The 16,709-nt window shown below is 40.0% G+C and overlaps 2 protein-coding genes across 5 annotated transcripts; both read right to left on the minus strand.

Moving 5' to 3' along the window:
- Positions 1 to 108: 108 nt before the first annotated feature.
- Positions 109 to 5,706, minus strand: LOC4324061 (E3 ubiquitin-protein ligase MBR1). Of its 2 annotated transcripts, XR_001542397.3 has the most exons (8): positions 5,447 to 5,706; positions 3,150 to 3,266; positions 2,425 to 3,066; positions 1,638 to 2,044; positions 1,458 to 1,556; positions 1,225 to 1,371; positions 878 to 1,101; positions 109 to 729 (listed from the first exon to the last, which is right to left on the minus strand). XR_001542397.3 is itself a non-coding variant. In XM_015765481.3 (7 exons), exons 2-7 carry the CDS (start codon positions 3,232 to 3,234, stop codon positions 976 to 978), a joined length of 1,506 nt encoding a protein of 501 aa, XP_015620967.1. In that variant the 5' UTR covers positions 3,235 to 3,266; positions 5,447 to 5,706; the 3' UTR covers positions 779 to 975. The 2 variants fall into 2 exon arrangements, 1 of the variants encoding a protein (XP_015620967.1); XM_015765481.3 differs by lacking the exon at positions 109 to 729 and having other exon boundaries at positions 779 to 1,101.
- Positions 5,707 to 8,760: 3,054 nt separating this feature from the next.
- On the minus strand, positions 8,761 to 14,416 carry LOC4324062 (acyl-coenzyme A oxidase 4, peroxisomal). Of its 3 annotated transcripts, none has more exons than XM_015766684.3 (13): positions 14,267 to 14,416; positions 14,039 to 14,140; positions 12,636 to 12,742; positions 12,262 to 12,339; positions 11,215 to 11,338; positions 11,012 to 11,085; positions 10,851 to 10,910; positions 10,233 to 10,342; positions 9,981 to 10,140; positions 9,808 to 9,884; positions 9,549 to 9,720; positions 9,346 to 9,438; positions 8,761 to 9,263 (listed from the first exon to the last, which is right to left on the minus strand). In XM_015766684.3, the coding sequence occupies exons 1-13, from the start codon at positions 14,280 to 14,282 to the stop codon at positions 9,135 to 9,137; spliced, it is 1,302 nt and encodes a 433-aa protein (XP_015622170.1). In that variant the 5' UTR covers positions 14,283 to 14,416; the 3' UTR covers positions 8,761 to 9,134. The 3 variants fall into 3 exon arrangements, with proteins under 3 accessions (XP_015622170.1, XP_025878719.2, XP_066168589.1); XM_026022934.2 differs by having other exon boundaries at positions 14,239 to 14,416; XM_066312492.1 differs by having other exon boundaries at positions 14,217 to 14,416.
- Positions 14,417 to 16,709: the final 2,293 nt, after the last annotated feature.

Below are 16,709 nucleotides of genomic sequence, written 5' to 3' on the forward strand. Positions count from 1 at the left end.
CCGGTATTCTCTAGCCTGCTACCGATGCTAACATTCGATCCAACACTATCTGTCAAACCAGCCGTGTGTCCCATGTATATCAGCATTACCCATGTAGGCACATCGATGTGGTCGGTAAAATTATATATCTTTCGCATATAACAGTAACCAAACACTCCCTGTAGCTCAAGGATCTGCAAATCTTGAAGCCGAAGTAAAATCGAAACCGATTATGCATTCCTAAAGCAACATCACCATCATTAGGTATGATGTGTTTCAAGGATTTCTGACATCAAACCTTCTGATCCAGAAGAGGTAAAACTTCAGGAGATCTACCTCTGATGTCTAACCATTCATCCAAAGTCCAAGGCCTTTTAACTTTCTAGATGGAATGAGACTTGCTATTGATTTTAATCAGCAATTAGGGTGAGCGGCACAACCTCTAGAGATTTTGTTAACATCCCAAACCGTTCCCTGTCAATGGCAGCGGTTAAACTGTTGGAACAGGAATTTTGTAGGATCGATTTCGCACAATTCCTTCTTTTACTCCAAAGGAGGCAACGAGCTCAACCGAGCAAGGGCCCCAAAGCATGGGCTTTATTTGGGCTAACATAGGCCAAGAGCCCAAGACCCAATAAAACCTAAACTTTTTCACGAGACAGCCACCTCTTAACCATCTATGACTTGGTAGCGGCCCTTTCTGAACCTCCCGCTTACGCATTCAAGCTCCACGACTGCTTCTTCAGACATCTACAACAAGGGAGCTCGGTTGCAGAATAAAAATGTAAACCACTTCATATGATTAAATGAATTAAAAATTGGCATTTTAATAGTTAATACATATAAAAGGATATCAGCTATGGTAACACACAAAATAATTTAATGTTAGCAAACTTACTTATTTACATGGCTGAGGCGCACAAAGAATGAAACAACTTAATTGGGTCTAAATACTAACAAATTTGAGGACCATATTGTTGTTTGTCCTCGCGTGTCCTATGCAGCAGCCGACTTGCAAATTGGGCATGAGTTCTTCTCCTTCAACCACTTCTTGACGCAGTCGGTGTGGAAGTCGTGATTGCATTTCAGTATTCCCAGCAAACTGTTGTCTTTGTATTCCTCCTGCACAAAAGGCCAACAACCCATCGATAATCAGTCAGAAATACCTAAAAGTTTTTTCAAGACAGGGTAACGAATTGTTCGACATGAAACTGGAACTAATAAACCAAGCAGTTAAAATTGTACCAGACAAATTGCACATTTCCCATCATCTTGATCATTTTGCTGTTCATCAGAACTGCAATAGATCACTTCTCTCACACAACCTGAGATTTTCTCGTCCACCAAGCCTGTGCAGACATTACCAATAGATTCTCCCAAAGCCAGCAGGTCCTGTTGACAGCAAATGATAGAGTTAAGAAAATAGATTTTCAAGTTTCCAGGGTGGGAGGCATGTAAGCAAAAACCAGCTCTTCTACCTCATAACTCATATTGTCAATGTCCAGTCTCATGGCCCTGTGGGGGTCTTGTGCTTCTCTTGATTCGCGGAGAGCAAATTGTTGCATCATTATCAATTGCTTCAGAAACAACATCTTGTTTCAGTTCATAATTAAAATTCAAATATATATTGATTACAGTAGGAATGGAGAAGAATCTACCTGTGCATCAATCATCAAAGGCTGAATACCATAGTATGAGCTTCTCGCCCTTCTGTTCCTTCCGCTGTTAGCATGCCCTATGAGTACATTCCTTGCATGTCTAGAAGATGCAACAGCTCTGACAGGTAATGGCTGACTGGCCCTCATGGGTGTTGAGGTAGTTGCAGAGGTAGCAGGTTGGTAGCTCGGAATGATCACCTCATGGGGAATCGCTGTAGAGCTAGAGGATGCTACAGAAGGCAGATGAATGTAGCTAGGAACAGTGTCACCATGAACATGCCTAGGTGCAAAGACACCACTGGCAAATATTGCACTGCTTGAAGAGCCTTGTAAAGTTGGGACAGGAACAGATGAGTTGCTGCTTCCCATAGTGTAAGGCATTTCTCCAGAGTGCATTCCAGAGGCACCTACATAATCATTTAAATACATGTGCTGTGAGAGCAAACAACGATAAACTTAAAAAATCCAACTTGCTATATAAATACTATATATCAATAAGGAAATTAGGGACTAATAATCCACATTCACGTAAAAAGCAGCTGTAAGTATTATACTCTATGACTAATATACCATGTCATAAAACGCAACCACAACAAAACTAAGATGCCTTGGGTTCTGTTCCACCATTTACTATATGAACCAAATAATTCATAAGATGTAAATTGTTGAAGCAACACAGTGATGTCTCTTCATATCTTGTCATAAGAAATAAAACACTGGCAAAGAACACTTTACAAAAATAAGGGTCGCACATGTAGCAAATTTAACTAAGCAGCAAACTACTAACCTGAAGGCATAGTTCTCATTCGCGTAGAAAAGGATGGTCCATTCCTTTTCATTGATGTACTTTGGGAAACATTCGAAGTAGAATGGACTGGTCTAGGTTCCAATGAAATATTATTAAAATTATGACGTGCCCTCACATTTCTCTGACTTCCTTCTTGATTTACCAAGCTCTGGTCATTCCAATTAATTGGGCCAACACTTGGAGGCATTTGACGATGCAAGGACTCAGAAAATGGAGCTGGCTGTGGATAATTAGAGAACTGGGTACTTGATGAGCTACCGGCACAATAACCATCACCATTGATGCTATACTCTGGATAAATGACAGGATTTTTTCGTTTCACTGCAGCAGTTCTGTTGTCGATTTGGGAACTCCCTCGAGCAAATTCTCCCTCAGATCTATGTGGATAAGTTATAACAGGTTCAGTTTGAGGATTGTAGGATACATGGCCACCAGAGCTTCCAGCAGGATAGTGAACATAGGAGTTATGTAAGGTTCCTGTGTTTTTAACTCTATGACCTGAATATTGTGCCACTCGACTTGAAGATGGAAGATCATTCGATCTAATTGCCACATTCCCATGGTATGAAGGGCCAATTTTAAGGGCTGCATCATTTCCAGCATGCACAAATAACTTCTGACCTGAGATTAAAACAAAATAGGACACAATTTTAATCACAATTCAGACATGTACAATACAATAGATAATAATGAAGCCAAGCTACCTAAAGGCAGAGGTTGGTTGAGTTGCTCATTATTGGGTTGAACCATCTCTGGCAGTAGGGAATGGTTTCCATGGTGTCTAGCCATAAAACAGTCAGTCCAGTATGCCTGTCCTTAACCTGGTAATCACAAACCGAACATCGTTAATTAAGTGTAGCACAACATTGAAGATTGTAATGAAATGATGCATTAGCTCGTGGAACATGCTGCGCTGCTGATTGTTACAATTCAAATACCACAACATTTAGTCAATTATTCACTGGCGTAAGGAGCATGAAGCAAAAATACTGGAGTTTGAATAGGCACAATGATATACAACAAAATGTGCTAGAACAACATAGAAGTACATGAATACAGAACTTTGTCAATAAGTTTGTTTGAAAAGCCAATGGTGCCTATCACATGTAACGATCTCCATGTATGTATTTGACATGTATATTTGATAAAATCCAGATGGTGTGGCAACTAAATATGCCATTATGCACCCTGTTCACTAATTAGTTCCCAACACTAGGAGTTAAAAAAGTTATTGTGGTTCAAGAAAAGTCAGAAACAAAACTAATTTAATGTCTTCTCCCTTATTTTTCCCTAAAGATATATTTTTCTTAACATTTAGCACGACAGGCAGTAAAAACATGTAGGAGGCAGATAGACACAAAAATAAATGCTCATTTCTACCTTGTTCTAAATGTACAATATCATTTGTCAGTAACATGTAAGTCTAATACAATATTGCAGCACTTACCTTACATAATTTTTTATAAGTATTTAATTTCCAGAAAGATTAAATGGGAGGATGGAAGAGCGGTATTCAAAACACCAAAAGGTTTTATTGTGAACGCATGAATAACAAACCGAAAGATTAAATGGGGACTGATAACCACATCTTATATCATATTGTTCCTTCCTATGCTACAGGTCTACAGATTTTTTTGCCAACATTTGTAGTACAAAAATTTATAAACGAAGCAGACATCATTGCCAAAAAAATATCATGGAAGCAGATTTTATACATAACAAGGAATAATGGAGATGCATCGGAGTATAAATAATGTGAAGCCAAGTGGTATGAGCTTTGAAGAGCAGCAGAATTTCATGAATGCAGGTGCAAATCTCATCTTTTAACTGGATGAAGATATGTTCATGAAATAGATGCCATGGATAATTGCATATGGCATTTCTAGATCTTTTGGCAAAAGCATTTGCACCTTATCTTTCCGGACAAAGCGACCACATCTCTAAATCAGCTACATTTGTTTCAAAGAATAACTAGCATCCTAGATATGCAAATTGGAGACAGACTAAAGATTTCCTACATTACTAAGAATCTTTTTTCCCCTAATGCTAGACTAACATCAGGATTCAACCAGTCTGGTTTGAACTGTTTGTACTTAGACTTTTAAAGATTTCTCCTAACGATAAAATCAATCACCCAAAAAAAAATCCAGGAGTGGGTACTAATGCTCATCCACTAAATCAACACTTCAGACAAAACCAATGAATATATTTGATGGCATAAATTTTCTCTATAGTAAAGCAAAAAATAAAATCTGCACCACCACCAACCAACTAGAACGGAAGCATAAATCATCCATCTAGATTTCACACTAAAAAGGCTCTCCTATGCACATTATAAATCATCCATCTAGATTTCACACTAAAAAGGCTCTCCTATGCACATTACAAATGTAAATTGTAAGGCTCTTCTATTTCCCCATATTACAAGTTAATCAAATCTACCACATATTCCTCCTCCCTCATATATCATACAGAACAGTAATTGGTAAACCGGCAGGCAATAATATACAGCCTAATGTCTAGAAAAAATATATGAAAAATAAAAAAATGTTAATCTATATTCTCACTATTCATTATTAAATTATGACTGAATCCACCTACTTGATTTTCGTCTTCAGAAATGTTGGATAATTATTATAAATTTCCAACCATATGTACTTTGGCTGATGCAGAATCGATGAGGACTCGCCACATCATGATAGTACAAACTACAAAGTCCTAACCAAATCCACCCTACTAAAATCAATCCTACCACGCCAAACTCCAAAATCGATCAACAACCACGTATCAACACCATAACAGAGCCGAAAGTATCTAAATCGCAACCGCTGATTTTTTTTTCTACATAACAAAGCCGAGCCGCCGAAAGCATCAACAACCACAACCACAACCACACGCACCTGATTTTCCCACACCAAAAAAATCTCACCCAACAACAAGCAGCCGATCCTAAGATACCGTGGTCAAAAACTCAAAATCGCAGCGGATCGGAGGGGCGTACCTGCTCACAAGTCGTCGTTCGCTCGCTCGATCGATCGATCGATCCACCGATCCAAACCCCACGCGACCGAATAAATTTCCAAGGGAGTAGATAGATAGAGGGGGAAAGGAAGGAGGCGCCCGCGATACGGAAGCTTCGGGGAGAAGATAGGAGGAGACGCGACGCACGCGGCCACAGTTTTCTCCTAAAATTAAAATTCTCTCTCTCTCTCTCTCTCGTAGAGTATTTGTCTGTGCGGTGTGGAGTAGAAGGGGAAGAGGAGATGGGGATGGAAAGGGCTCTCGTATTTATAGAAGAGGAAGAGATGGGCGGGGTGGAGAGGAAGGAATCGGGGGCGGAGAAGCGGAAGCGCATCGCGTGCGGATTGGGGCCCACGGCTCTGCGCCCACACATGGAACTCCACGATCCAAATACTCCTATATAAAAAGTCCCTTTTACTACTACTAGTATGCTCCTACTATGGATACCTTTCGCGATCTGGGCCCACAAGCCAGTGAGTGATACGTCGAGAAGTAGACAACCAGATATATCTAGCTGTGGGCCACACAGGGAAGTAGGAGTAGAAGTATATATGGAGTATAAAAGGCTAGAAAAAGAAAGAGACGTGGACACGTACATAGACGTACTATTTGTTTTGATACGTGGTACGGTGGTATTGTAGTATATTTGGATGTGCGGTAAGACAAAGGCATTGAGCCAGTAAGCCATGGGCAATATGGCAAGTAAATAAGAGTTCGGCTCAGATGAGGCACCACTCTATCCTAATAATAAAGTGCGGTTTGGACCTTTTGGTTTCTTAACTATAAATCCAAAGGCTCAATTCTAGACAAAAGCTCTTTTGTTTTGGACTTTTGGTTTCTTAATACAAAGGATCATTTTACAAAAACTCTTTTGGGGGACTTTTGATTTCTTAATCCAAAGGTTCAATTATATAAAGAGGATATCTTTTTTTTGGGACTTATGGTGTCTTAATCTGAAGGCAAATTCTAACATATTTTTTTCATCGACAAGGCTCGAGACTCTGCATGAAAAAAAAATGGAGGATATCTCTGGATATATTTTCGCTTTATTCAAAGCAATAAAAAAAAAGAAACTCTATTGCTGGTTTTTTTCTTTGAGGCTGTGCTTGTCAACCAAAATGGAGGAGAACAGAGTTACCCTCTCCATTCCACATTATAAAATGTTCTACTACCTCCATCCCAAAATATAAGCATTTTTAGTTATGAATCTAGACAATGCTTATATTTTGGGATGGAGAGAGCAGTATCTTTATCTCTCGTTTAGATTCACTAACATTTATATAACTTTGATACATACATAAAGTACATATATGAATCCATGCATAACTCTATTTAAAGATCAAATATATTATAATGGGAAACATAAGAAGTGCAATATTAAAATATCGCATAACGTGAAACAGTAAAAGTGCGATATTTCTCGCTCTGTTTTGAGTGCTTGAGATTAAAAAATAAGCTGGTGAGTAGCCATCGAAGAGGAATTTGATAAAATCTAGTTATTTTTCAGATTCTGGCATCTACATTATTTTCTAGATTTTATAACTATAAAGTTTTAAATTCCAATGAAAATGACAATTGTTTGGAAAGCTGAAATCACCAAAAAAGAAGTTGCTAGAAGCTATAGCTCCCAAAAAGGCCCTAACCTCTAAACAGAAAATACGGCACCTCTTTGGGAAGAAAATAAAGAAAGAAGACCCATCACTAGAAACTGCAACAAAGGGCCTTGTTAGTACAAGGCTGGGCGTGTAGGCCCCACATGACAGAGGACGAGGCGATAGCTGAGGAAATGAAACGTGGATATGGCTCGGCGTTGCTGATTCAGCACATGCGGCTTCTCTCTCTCGCCGTCCGTCCAGCCATCCAGACTCCACAGGCGGGGGCCGCGAGACGCAACACGTCGTCGCATTGATCACGCGGGGAAATGCTAACGCTACGCGTGGGGTTGGGTTGGGTTGCGGGTGCGGGGGGGATCGCGGCGTGAATTGTGATGATGCGTCACCGCCTGCGCCACGAGCCCACGAGGCCGTGTGTACCAAACAAATGCGTCGTCTGAACCTTCTTCCGCCTCCTGTTCCTCTTGGGGCTGTCAGCGTCGGATGCTTGGCTGCGGTTGTTGCGTGCGTATGACTGCGTCTGCGCGTTGGCGCTTCGGTGACTGCTCTATACGCTTCTTCGTAACTGGGCAATGCACTTATCCACTACCAGAAGAATCATGCTAGTACTAGATAGAAAAGTCTATTATGGCTCTGTTTAGTTTTAAATTTTTTTTCCCAAAAACATCACATCAAATCTTTGGACATACTAGTCTGTTCCAAAAAAAGCCAAACTCTGGCTATGAACCTGGCACATTAGGATTGGACCTTTTTTTTAACGGAGGGGGTATATATGGAGCATTAAATATAGATAAAAAGAAAAACTAATTATACAGTTTGCATGTAAATCACGAGAGGAATCTTTTGAGCCTAATTAGGCCATGATAAGCCATAAGTGCTACAGTAACCTACACATGCTAATGACGAATTAATTAGGCTCAAAAGATTTATCTCGCGGTTTCCAGGCAAGTTATGAAATTAGTTTTTTCATTCGTGTCCGAAAACCCCTTCTGACATCTGGTCAAACATCCAATGTGACACCCAAAATTTTTCATTTCACCAACTAAATAGGCCATATATATGAAAAAACCTATAGAACTCTTACAAACACTGATGTGATGTGGCATGCTGTTAGAGAATTTTAGGTCTCCTCGAAAACAAAGGGAAAAAAATAAGGAATTTCAAAGAATTTGGATCCTATATAAAAAAAATTCTATGAGGCAATTTGAAATAAAGAATTGGATCTTTATAATTCCTTTGAAATTACTATAGAATGACATGTTTCATGGGGATTTTGGAGGATGCATAGCATGAGCTCCAAGCTCTTTGTAAGTTTCTTTGAAATGTGTCTGCCTCTCTATTCTAAATAAATCCTGTGTTTTCCCTGTGCTCCATCCAAACGGTTACCTATGTAATTGTAATTTTTTCTGTGCTTTTCATTTCTTAGGATTCAATATGCAGTGACACTCCAACCCTCTTTTTTTTTATTATGTTTTGAAAATCATATTTCAAGGAAGTCCTCATTCGTAAAAGTTGTCTTGAATCTTTTAAGCACGTGTAGCAGTGCGCATGCTAGATATACAGAAGTTTCCTGTCTAAAGTCAGAAAATTTACTGACAGAGTAAGGCAAACAATCGAGAAAGGACAATTATTCTCTGGACCCATGCTTGAAACAAACCAAAACAAGAACAGGCAGTGTAGGTTTGAAAGAGGTAAAATTCGACACTACTGTTCTTGACCTTTATTCAGATTTTACAGCGTTCACAAATGTATACAACAGTTAAATGCCAAGACTTGGCATACAGGACGGAGCTTTTATTCATGCTGTCCTCCACCACCGGACACGATTCCAACGAGGTGATTCGGATACGTTAGATATCCTCTCGCACGGCACAGCCTTCTAGCCAGCCAAGATTGACCAGAGAATTTTCCAAGGAGTCTATTTGGTCTGCATCATGCTGCATTAGCCGGCCAATAATCGGTGCATGGGGACCTGATTTTTATTTGCTTCCTGTAGTAGCAATCTGAGAAGAAATTGCAGTGAGCTGTAGCTTTATCCTCTTCGGAAAATGATGGTTATAACCGAGCTTTTGCTAATGCGGCAGGTTTGAAGCTTGCGATCCCAGTTATTTCTCTACCAGTCACCAGGCTGTTGATGTCGTATGTGCCTTCGTATGAGTATATAGGCTCCAGGTCACAGAATGCCTACGGAGATAATAAAAATCATTAATTAAGTATTGAATGATGGCATATGAATATCTCAATATCCTACATGAGGTCTATCTACCTTTGCAACTAGAAAATCAGCCAAAATTCCATTTCCACCCAACAATTCTCGACCGAGAGAAACCACCTCACGAGCCATTCTGGAAGTCCAACCCTAAATGGGAGCGAGGAATCAAAAGTTAAAATCACTGATATATCAAAGGAACACAAAGTTCTAGTTACAGAGGAAGAAAGGCAGCCTTTGCCAGCTAGTATTTCACAAACCTTCCCTAAACTAGCATGCCCTGGTGTCATTTTCCCTGACTCATAAAGCTTGCATAGTCGCCAGCCAACAAGAAGCATCGCTTGGATGTTACCAAGCATTCGCACAAGTTTTTCTTGGTTCAGCTGAAAAGCTACTAGAGGAACTCCAAACTGTTTCCTTTCTTTCAGATACCTATTTCAATTCGTGCAAAAAAGAAGAGTGTGAAAATGCATATGATGTGGCATATAAATAACCAAAAAATGGTGAACTGGTCCATACCGATGGCAGACATCAAACACCCCCATTGATATACCAATCGGTTGCCATGCCACCATGACACGTGAAATAGCAAGGACCTGTTTGGGCACTCAAAAGTTGGTACCAGGACTGGATTACTCTATGCAACATGTTAATGTATCAGTATAAGCGAAAATGCTATGAAATATCAATACCTTGCTTATATCCTGAAATGAATTGACACCTGGCAGTCGATCTTCCTCAGGGACAAATACTTTATTAAAAACTATATCACCGTTCTGAACCATTCTGAGACCAATTTTGTTCTCAATCTTTGTAGCTTTCAAGCCAGGAGCACCCTTCCTCACAATAAATCTACAAGGAGCCAAATGAATTATTAGATAGCAACACTAGCTGAGTCATTTATGCTTCAATTCCAAAGATCGAATCTAAAGCTGATGGTTTACCCATTTAGTTGTTTTGTATTGGCATTCCTAGCTAATACCACGAGCACATCAGCAAAAGTACTGTTACCAATCCAGCGTTTTTGTCCATCTATGTGCCACCCACCAGGTACCTGTTTCATGATAAGCCACAAAATTTATGCTAAGCACAATTACTTATTTGCTTGCCCATCAAAGGTTCATACATCCAAAAAATGTACCAAGAATACTCAATTTTAGATCTGCACAGTATGACAATGAGGTAGCATGATATATTATCCAAATGTGGAGGTGGAATAGGTACTCAGCGGGGAGGCAAGATATCTAATCTGATTTATGCATGGAAGCAGCAGATAAAAGCAGGCTTTGGGTTTCAGTTGCAACAAAGCAACTTTGTTACAGTATCTATCTTGCTCTCCACTTATGTTACTACAAAGCTGGAAACCAAAAGAGTTCAACAAAAAAAATTAAATCCTAATAAAACTGGAAGGAACAAAAAAATATTAGGGTGCTATGGACTATGAGATACCATGCATTGCTGCTCCCCTGCTGCAAGACATGTATATAGAATTGGACAAAAAATATTTGAGATTTTTTATTTAGTAAAAAACATATAATGCTTCAAATCCTCAAGTGCTGAACCTTGGTTGCTGTAGTTATCAAAGAGCTTGCATCGCTTCCATGATTTGGTTCTGTCAATGCCTACAGAAAGGAAATATATTTTAGGTGGATACTATGCGCCATTTACTCATTTGTACGAGTTGCTTACAATCAAAGTGAATATTAGACAATTTTCCACGTACCCAGCAACCAACAGCAGTAAGTTGAGCAAGGGATGGCAAGTACTTCTGCTTCTGAACCTCAGATCCACAAAGAGCTGTTCTTCAGAAAAAAAAAAAACAGAGAAGAGCAAAAGCATGGTTCAGTAGTAGCACAACCAACTTTGGCAAAGTTTCAAATTAGATTATATGAGATAGTATCAATTAAAAAATCGTAGATGTTTTACCTATTGTGACCATTGCAAGGGAGGAGTGTACTAGAATGAACGTGGAGCAGCTTGCATCTACCCGTGCAATTTCTGCCATAGTAATAGCACTTGCTGTTATTGAAAGTCCTGGGCACCCATATCCCTGTAGTAAGGCACACACACAATGAAGTTGAGAAAATCTGGAGCATTGAAAATCATAAGAAATGTAAAGACAATCATATATCTGGGTAAGCTTCAGCACTCTGGCAAAATTTGTACTTAAATACAGACCTTCTTGACTCACTGGTCTATTACATCTCTGTTCCCATCCCCCCAAATCCATATGAGAGCATCATAGACACAAACACCATTTGTGCATAATGCATGCAATAATTGCACAAACCAATCCAAACTCTAACAACATCAATGTTGCAGGTGGCCAATTTCAATTCAGCAAGGGTGCCAATCTCTTGAATACATTGCACCTAAAGGTACAAGTATCCTATTCTGACTTGCTATATTACTCGCTGTATGCTACAGATTCAATTATAAAGAGTGACTAAGAATTTGGCTTGATTTCTTTATGTAGATACTCCCTCCGTTTCATACTGTAAGACTTTCTAGCATTACCCATATTTCATATAATATATGCCTAGATTCATTAACATCTATATGAATGTGGGCAATGCTAGAAAGTCTTACATTGTAAAACGGAGGAAGTAGAAAATAAGAGCAACCTGATCAACCTTCAAGTTCAAAGAAACACTTTGATTTGAGATTTATCTAGATGACAAAAACAATGGCTTTAAGCTTATAGGGTTTGATCCACAAATACTACCTACTCGGCAACTCATGCGAAAAGGCAATTGAATGTCACAATCTTTACTATTAATTCTTCTTTGAAAACAAGAAGCTTATCTTAGCAAGAGTACTGAAGAAAATCTCGAGTAGATTGTCTAAAAAAATCCCTTACGTAAATTCTCCATTCTTTTCGTGGAACAGATTGAATAGGAACGTGATGCACAAATACTGCTGAACTTAATTTGACTGATCTAAAAGATAACTGCATCATAGAGAAATTGTTACCTTTATTGTGCCTCCAGCTACACCGAGGCTTGAAAGTTTAGGAATGGCATGAAATGGGAACTCTGCTTTCTCCCAGTACTGCAGTAGCAAATTTACGAAATGGTTATGTCATCTTCTAAAGGCAGGTTATTATATGACCAATAAAGTTTGTCAAGGGCATATTATCTAGTTAATCAAATTATAGTAGATTAGTGCTTCTGCGCTCTTACAGGTTTCTGAAAAAGTTTTGTTATGAGCAATATATTGCTAGGTAAAACTTAAAATATAATATAAGATTCCATAAAGGAGGTCAAGTTTACTGTGGTTTACATGATAGGCAAAAACTTCAAGGATGCAATAATGCCAGAAACATACTTGTTTCGGAATTGACATACCGTTGCCATAATGGGTGCAATTTCTTTCTCCATTATAGCCCTGACATTCTTCCTGATAGACTGCTCTTCAGTGGTGAGTAAATCATCAATCTGATAATAGTCCGATGCTGCAAATGAAGGTGTATATACTCAGATAAAACCGTATGCAACACCCACCAAGTACCTTCTAATTGGTACACTACAAATTAACTGAGAACACTGAACCTAGGATCCTATATCTAAGTTAGCATTCCTAAAGCAAAAACCAAGGGTTGAATAGCCCAATCCTGAAAATGAAGCAGCAACAGATCGAGAAGCAAGAACACATGAATATAAAGCATTATAAATGTCAAATAAGAACAGCCTGATATGTTTTTTTTTTTGCGGGGAAAAACAGCCTGATATGTTGGAAGACAAAAAGAAATGATCAACATACTACTAAGGTCTAAGAATTAAATAAGAGATATGTTGGATATCAAAAGAACGTGATAATACAGTTCCGTTTGTGCATTTTTGGATGCCAAAGCAACCCATCCAAGGCTCCAATCAATGAGAATGTCTTAAACAGAATATTTCTACATCATGCAGACTTTATATGCTTCTGGAAATAGGTTCTCGCATCATTAACAAATAAATTGTAGTACACCCCAATATTTCTTAATCGCAGGGACCACACGAACATTTATCTTTGATGTTAGAAAAAACTTCACTTCTCTCCATGTGATGTTATTGACTTTTTTTTTTGGGGGGGGGGGGTGTCTGAAAGAACCAACTTGAACCATTTTGCGTAACCTATTAATATATAAAGTAATATAATTATAATATTGTAAGTGTTTTGACTGACACATCTAGTAGATTAATATTGTTTTGGGATTTCCTGATTTACGATAAGACTTTAGAAAGTTTTGACATTTTTTTGACGCAAAGAAAAGTTTTGACATCATTGTTTTAGCCTTTTATAGGCTAATAAAAGACGAATCGAGGAAATATCAAACTCTACTATTCTAGAACTATCGAGCGAAGTTCGACAGCAGCTGCATTAAGTTGAAAATAAAGCGGCACGCATGACTCCTACATGGCCTAATGACCGTACCTAATAATTGAAGTCAAGTGACGCGCGCAACAAAACCTCCGAATAGTACTGAAGGTACTGAAACTACTAAAACAAAACAATGATAGGAGCGGACAATTATGGCCAAGCAATTCAACAGGATAACCAGGCAAGGCTACGGTCAGATCATCACAATTTTCCCATCTCGCAGCACAAAACCAGCTAATCTCCAGTAACAGTAAGTAATCCGACTAGTAAACATCTTATCAGCATGTTGACCGAAAAATCGATCCTCCCCATCTCGCTTCATTCATGGATCAACAATTCAACACGCACCAAAGGGATGGATGAACTCAATTTTGTTTTTCCTCACCTGATGGCGGGAAGATGGATGCCGGCGTGGCCTGCGGAAACGCGAGCGAGATATCCAGCGCCGGGAGGCCGACCTTAGCGCCATCCTCCTCGCGCCCATCTCCTGGAGACCAACCAACCAACCAACAAACCAATTAAATGCGTCGAATCGATCGAATCACCCACCCAAAACGCCGCACCAAAATCGAGCCGTTCCCAAACCACGGGAGGAGAAGCGCCACCCCCACACCTTGCTTCCCCGCCATTCCCGGCGGCCCGGAGGAGGAGGAGGCTTGGAGCTTCTCCGGCGGCGGCGGAGGAGCACGCGGCGGCGAAGCAGGGGAGGAGGAGGAAGGAAGCGAGAGGAGTGGGAAAGAGGAGTAGTAGTAGTGATATCTCCGACTCTCTCGCTTGCCTTTGCAGCTTTATGTACGGAGACACAAATACGTTCTGGTTCGGGTGGGCCCCACATGTCATAGGCTGAGAAGAAACCGGATATGTGTGGGGCCCGCATGGTGGAGGACCCCTGCATTTACCGCTGTGCGCCCACGGGAAAGCCCAAAGGTGGCCCACCTGTCAGGGAGACATTACGTGCCGTGCTGGCGTGTTGCTGGTTCATGGGCCGAGCTCGATTTGGATAAGTTTGCTGACATTGGTTTTCTTTTCTATTTTATAAAATCAAGATGAGCCTCGATCAAACAACGTGGAGATAAATTTTATTTGGAAGGAAATTATTTTAACTTTTTGTGCGAAATTTTCACATTCTCGTTGTTAAGCTCAGGTTTAGTTCTCCAACAATTTTACAAATCACCATGCAAGATGATATGGCTAGTTTACAGAGTTCAATTCAAACACAAACAAATACTCCCTCCGTCCCAAAAACATATAATTCTGGGTTTGAATCTGAAATATATGTTCAGATTTAAACCTATAATTCTGGGTTTGAATCTGAAATATATGTTCAGATTTAAACCTAGAATTGATTTTTTTTATATAGAGGGAGTAAGATCTAGCTATGCTTCAAATTGGTAGCACGAAGTTGTACAAGCTTTTTCTTTTTTTACATGGTAGTTGAACAAGTTGCACGAGTATACAAAGATTACTCGTTCGAATCTCCAGAAAACCGATGCGCCGATGAGTACGTAAGAATGCACGTGGCTGCGTACGTCACAGCCGACGTCAGACACATACGGCGCAGGTGTACGCACGAAACGTATTCACGTATATATAGCGAATACATATACGCAGGTAAATTTTGTTGCCAAAATGTTATGACACACCAAACATATATCGACTCTGAAACGATCCTCCGACCACCAACATTTTAGCAACCTCTATCTCCTGTAAAAAGCCTCTTCTCTCATTCTCTGGCCGAGTTTTTCTTCAAACTTTCAACTTTTACATCACATCAAAACTTTCCTACACATAATTTTTCAACTTTTTTATTCAAACTGTCACGCCTCGAACTAGTACCGACCGGAACTAGCCCGTGACGCTCCAAATTAACCTGTTAATCGATATCAGTCCCAGGAAACAGTGCTGGTATCACAGGGAGACAGAATATCACAGCAACAGGGGTCTCTTTATTATAGAGTAGAGGTACAGTCATGTTGGGCTGCGGACAGATCCCGAGCTCACAACTGCATTACAAAAGGGAAACGGAAGCCAGGACTTAGACCAATCAACACAGGCGCGACTTGGGAACTAGGCCGAAACCCTAAAACTCATCGTAGCCGGCTTGCTCCTGGAAGAACTCCTCATCAGCAGGATCCGCTTCATCTTCTTCAGCAACTGGGGGGGAATTATTTATATAGAGCAAGGGTGAGTACGGGAGTACTCAGCAAGCCATGGGAAATAAGTGTTTAATGCGGGCTTCAAAGAAAGGCTGTTGTTTTTGCAATTGATTTTATTTGAACTCTTTTTCTAAAAACAACTAAGTGAGTGCTTCTCAAACGACATGGTTGAGACAGTGCGTCTCGTCCGGTCGGAGTTTGTGCAATGTATCAGTCTTTAGAATTGAAACAAGGTTGGCACCCGGCCAACAGCTTTTCAAACGGCCATCCGGGCCAACAACTCTCAAACGGCCACCCGGGCCTAGCTGATCCCATCAGCTGCAGATTTTTCAAACATCGAACCCCTTTCCACAACAGCAATTTCACAAGCGGTAGTCAAACAAAACTACGCTAGGAATCACCTCACATCCGCCCATGACCGTGGGCACGGCTGTTCGAACAGTTTGTTAACCTCTGCAGAGGGGGTACACTTTACCCACACGACATTACTAACCCGGGTCACCCAGCCCGTGGGGATCAGCCACGTCGGGAGACCTCCAAGCTTTCATGACAAGGCATTTCCAAAGCCGCCACAGGTTTACCATATACCGACGAGAGGGGTCCCTGTCACGCCCTGAAGTACCCCTCCCTTGCTCTAAATTCATAAAATAAATCGTCCGAAGAAATTGTTTAATTTAACCTAGAGAGAAACCCTAAATTAATAAATACAAATAATAATCGGAATCGGCATGTGGAATTTTTTCTTGGGTTCTACATGTCAAAATACGCTAACAGGATTTTTAGTGGAATTTTCAGAGCCTTGGAAATAATTTTAATCAATTAAAATAAGCAAAGTGCAATATTAAATCCCTGGGAAAATCCTTTTTCCTTTTTATCTTTTCTTTTCCCTCCTTTTTCCTT

Source organism: Oryza sativa, chromosome 1, assembly GCF_034140825.1.
Source record: "Oryza sativa Japonica Group chromosome 1, ASM3414082v1".
Taxonomy (NCBI): Eukaryota; Viridiplantae; Streptophyta; class Magnoliopsida; order Poales; family Poaceae; genus Oryza; species Oryza sativa.

Coding starts and splice junctions, on each gene's coding strand:
- LOC4324061 (XM_015765481.3), bottom strand. CDS start 3,234: ATGGCTAGACACCATGGAAACCATTCCCTACTGCCAGAGATGGTTCAA. Junction 3,067..3,149: donor CAACCAACCTCTGCCTTTAG/GTAGCTTGGCTT, acceptor TTTTAATCTCAG/GTCAGAAGTTATTTGTGCAT. Junction 1,102..1,224: donor GGAAATGTGCAATTTGTCTG/GTACAATTTTAA, acceptor CCTTTTGTGCAG/GAGGAATACAAAGACAACAG.
- LOC4324062 (XM_015766684.3), bottom strand. Junction 12,743..14,038: donor ATCCATCTTCCCGCCATCAG/GTGAGGAAAAAC, acceptor CTTCATTTGCAG/CATCGGACTATTATCAGATT. Junction 12,340..12,635: donor TTGCACCCATTATGGCAACG/GTATGTCAATTC, acceptor TTGCTACTGCAG/TACTGGGAGAAAGCAGAGTT.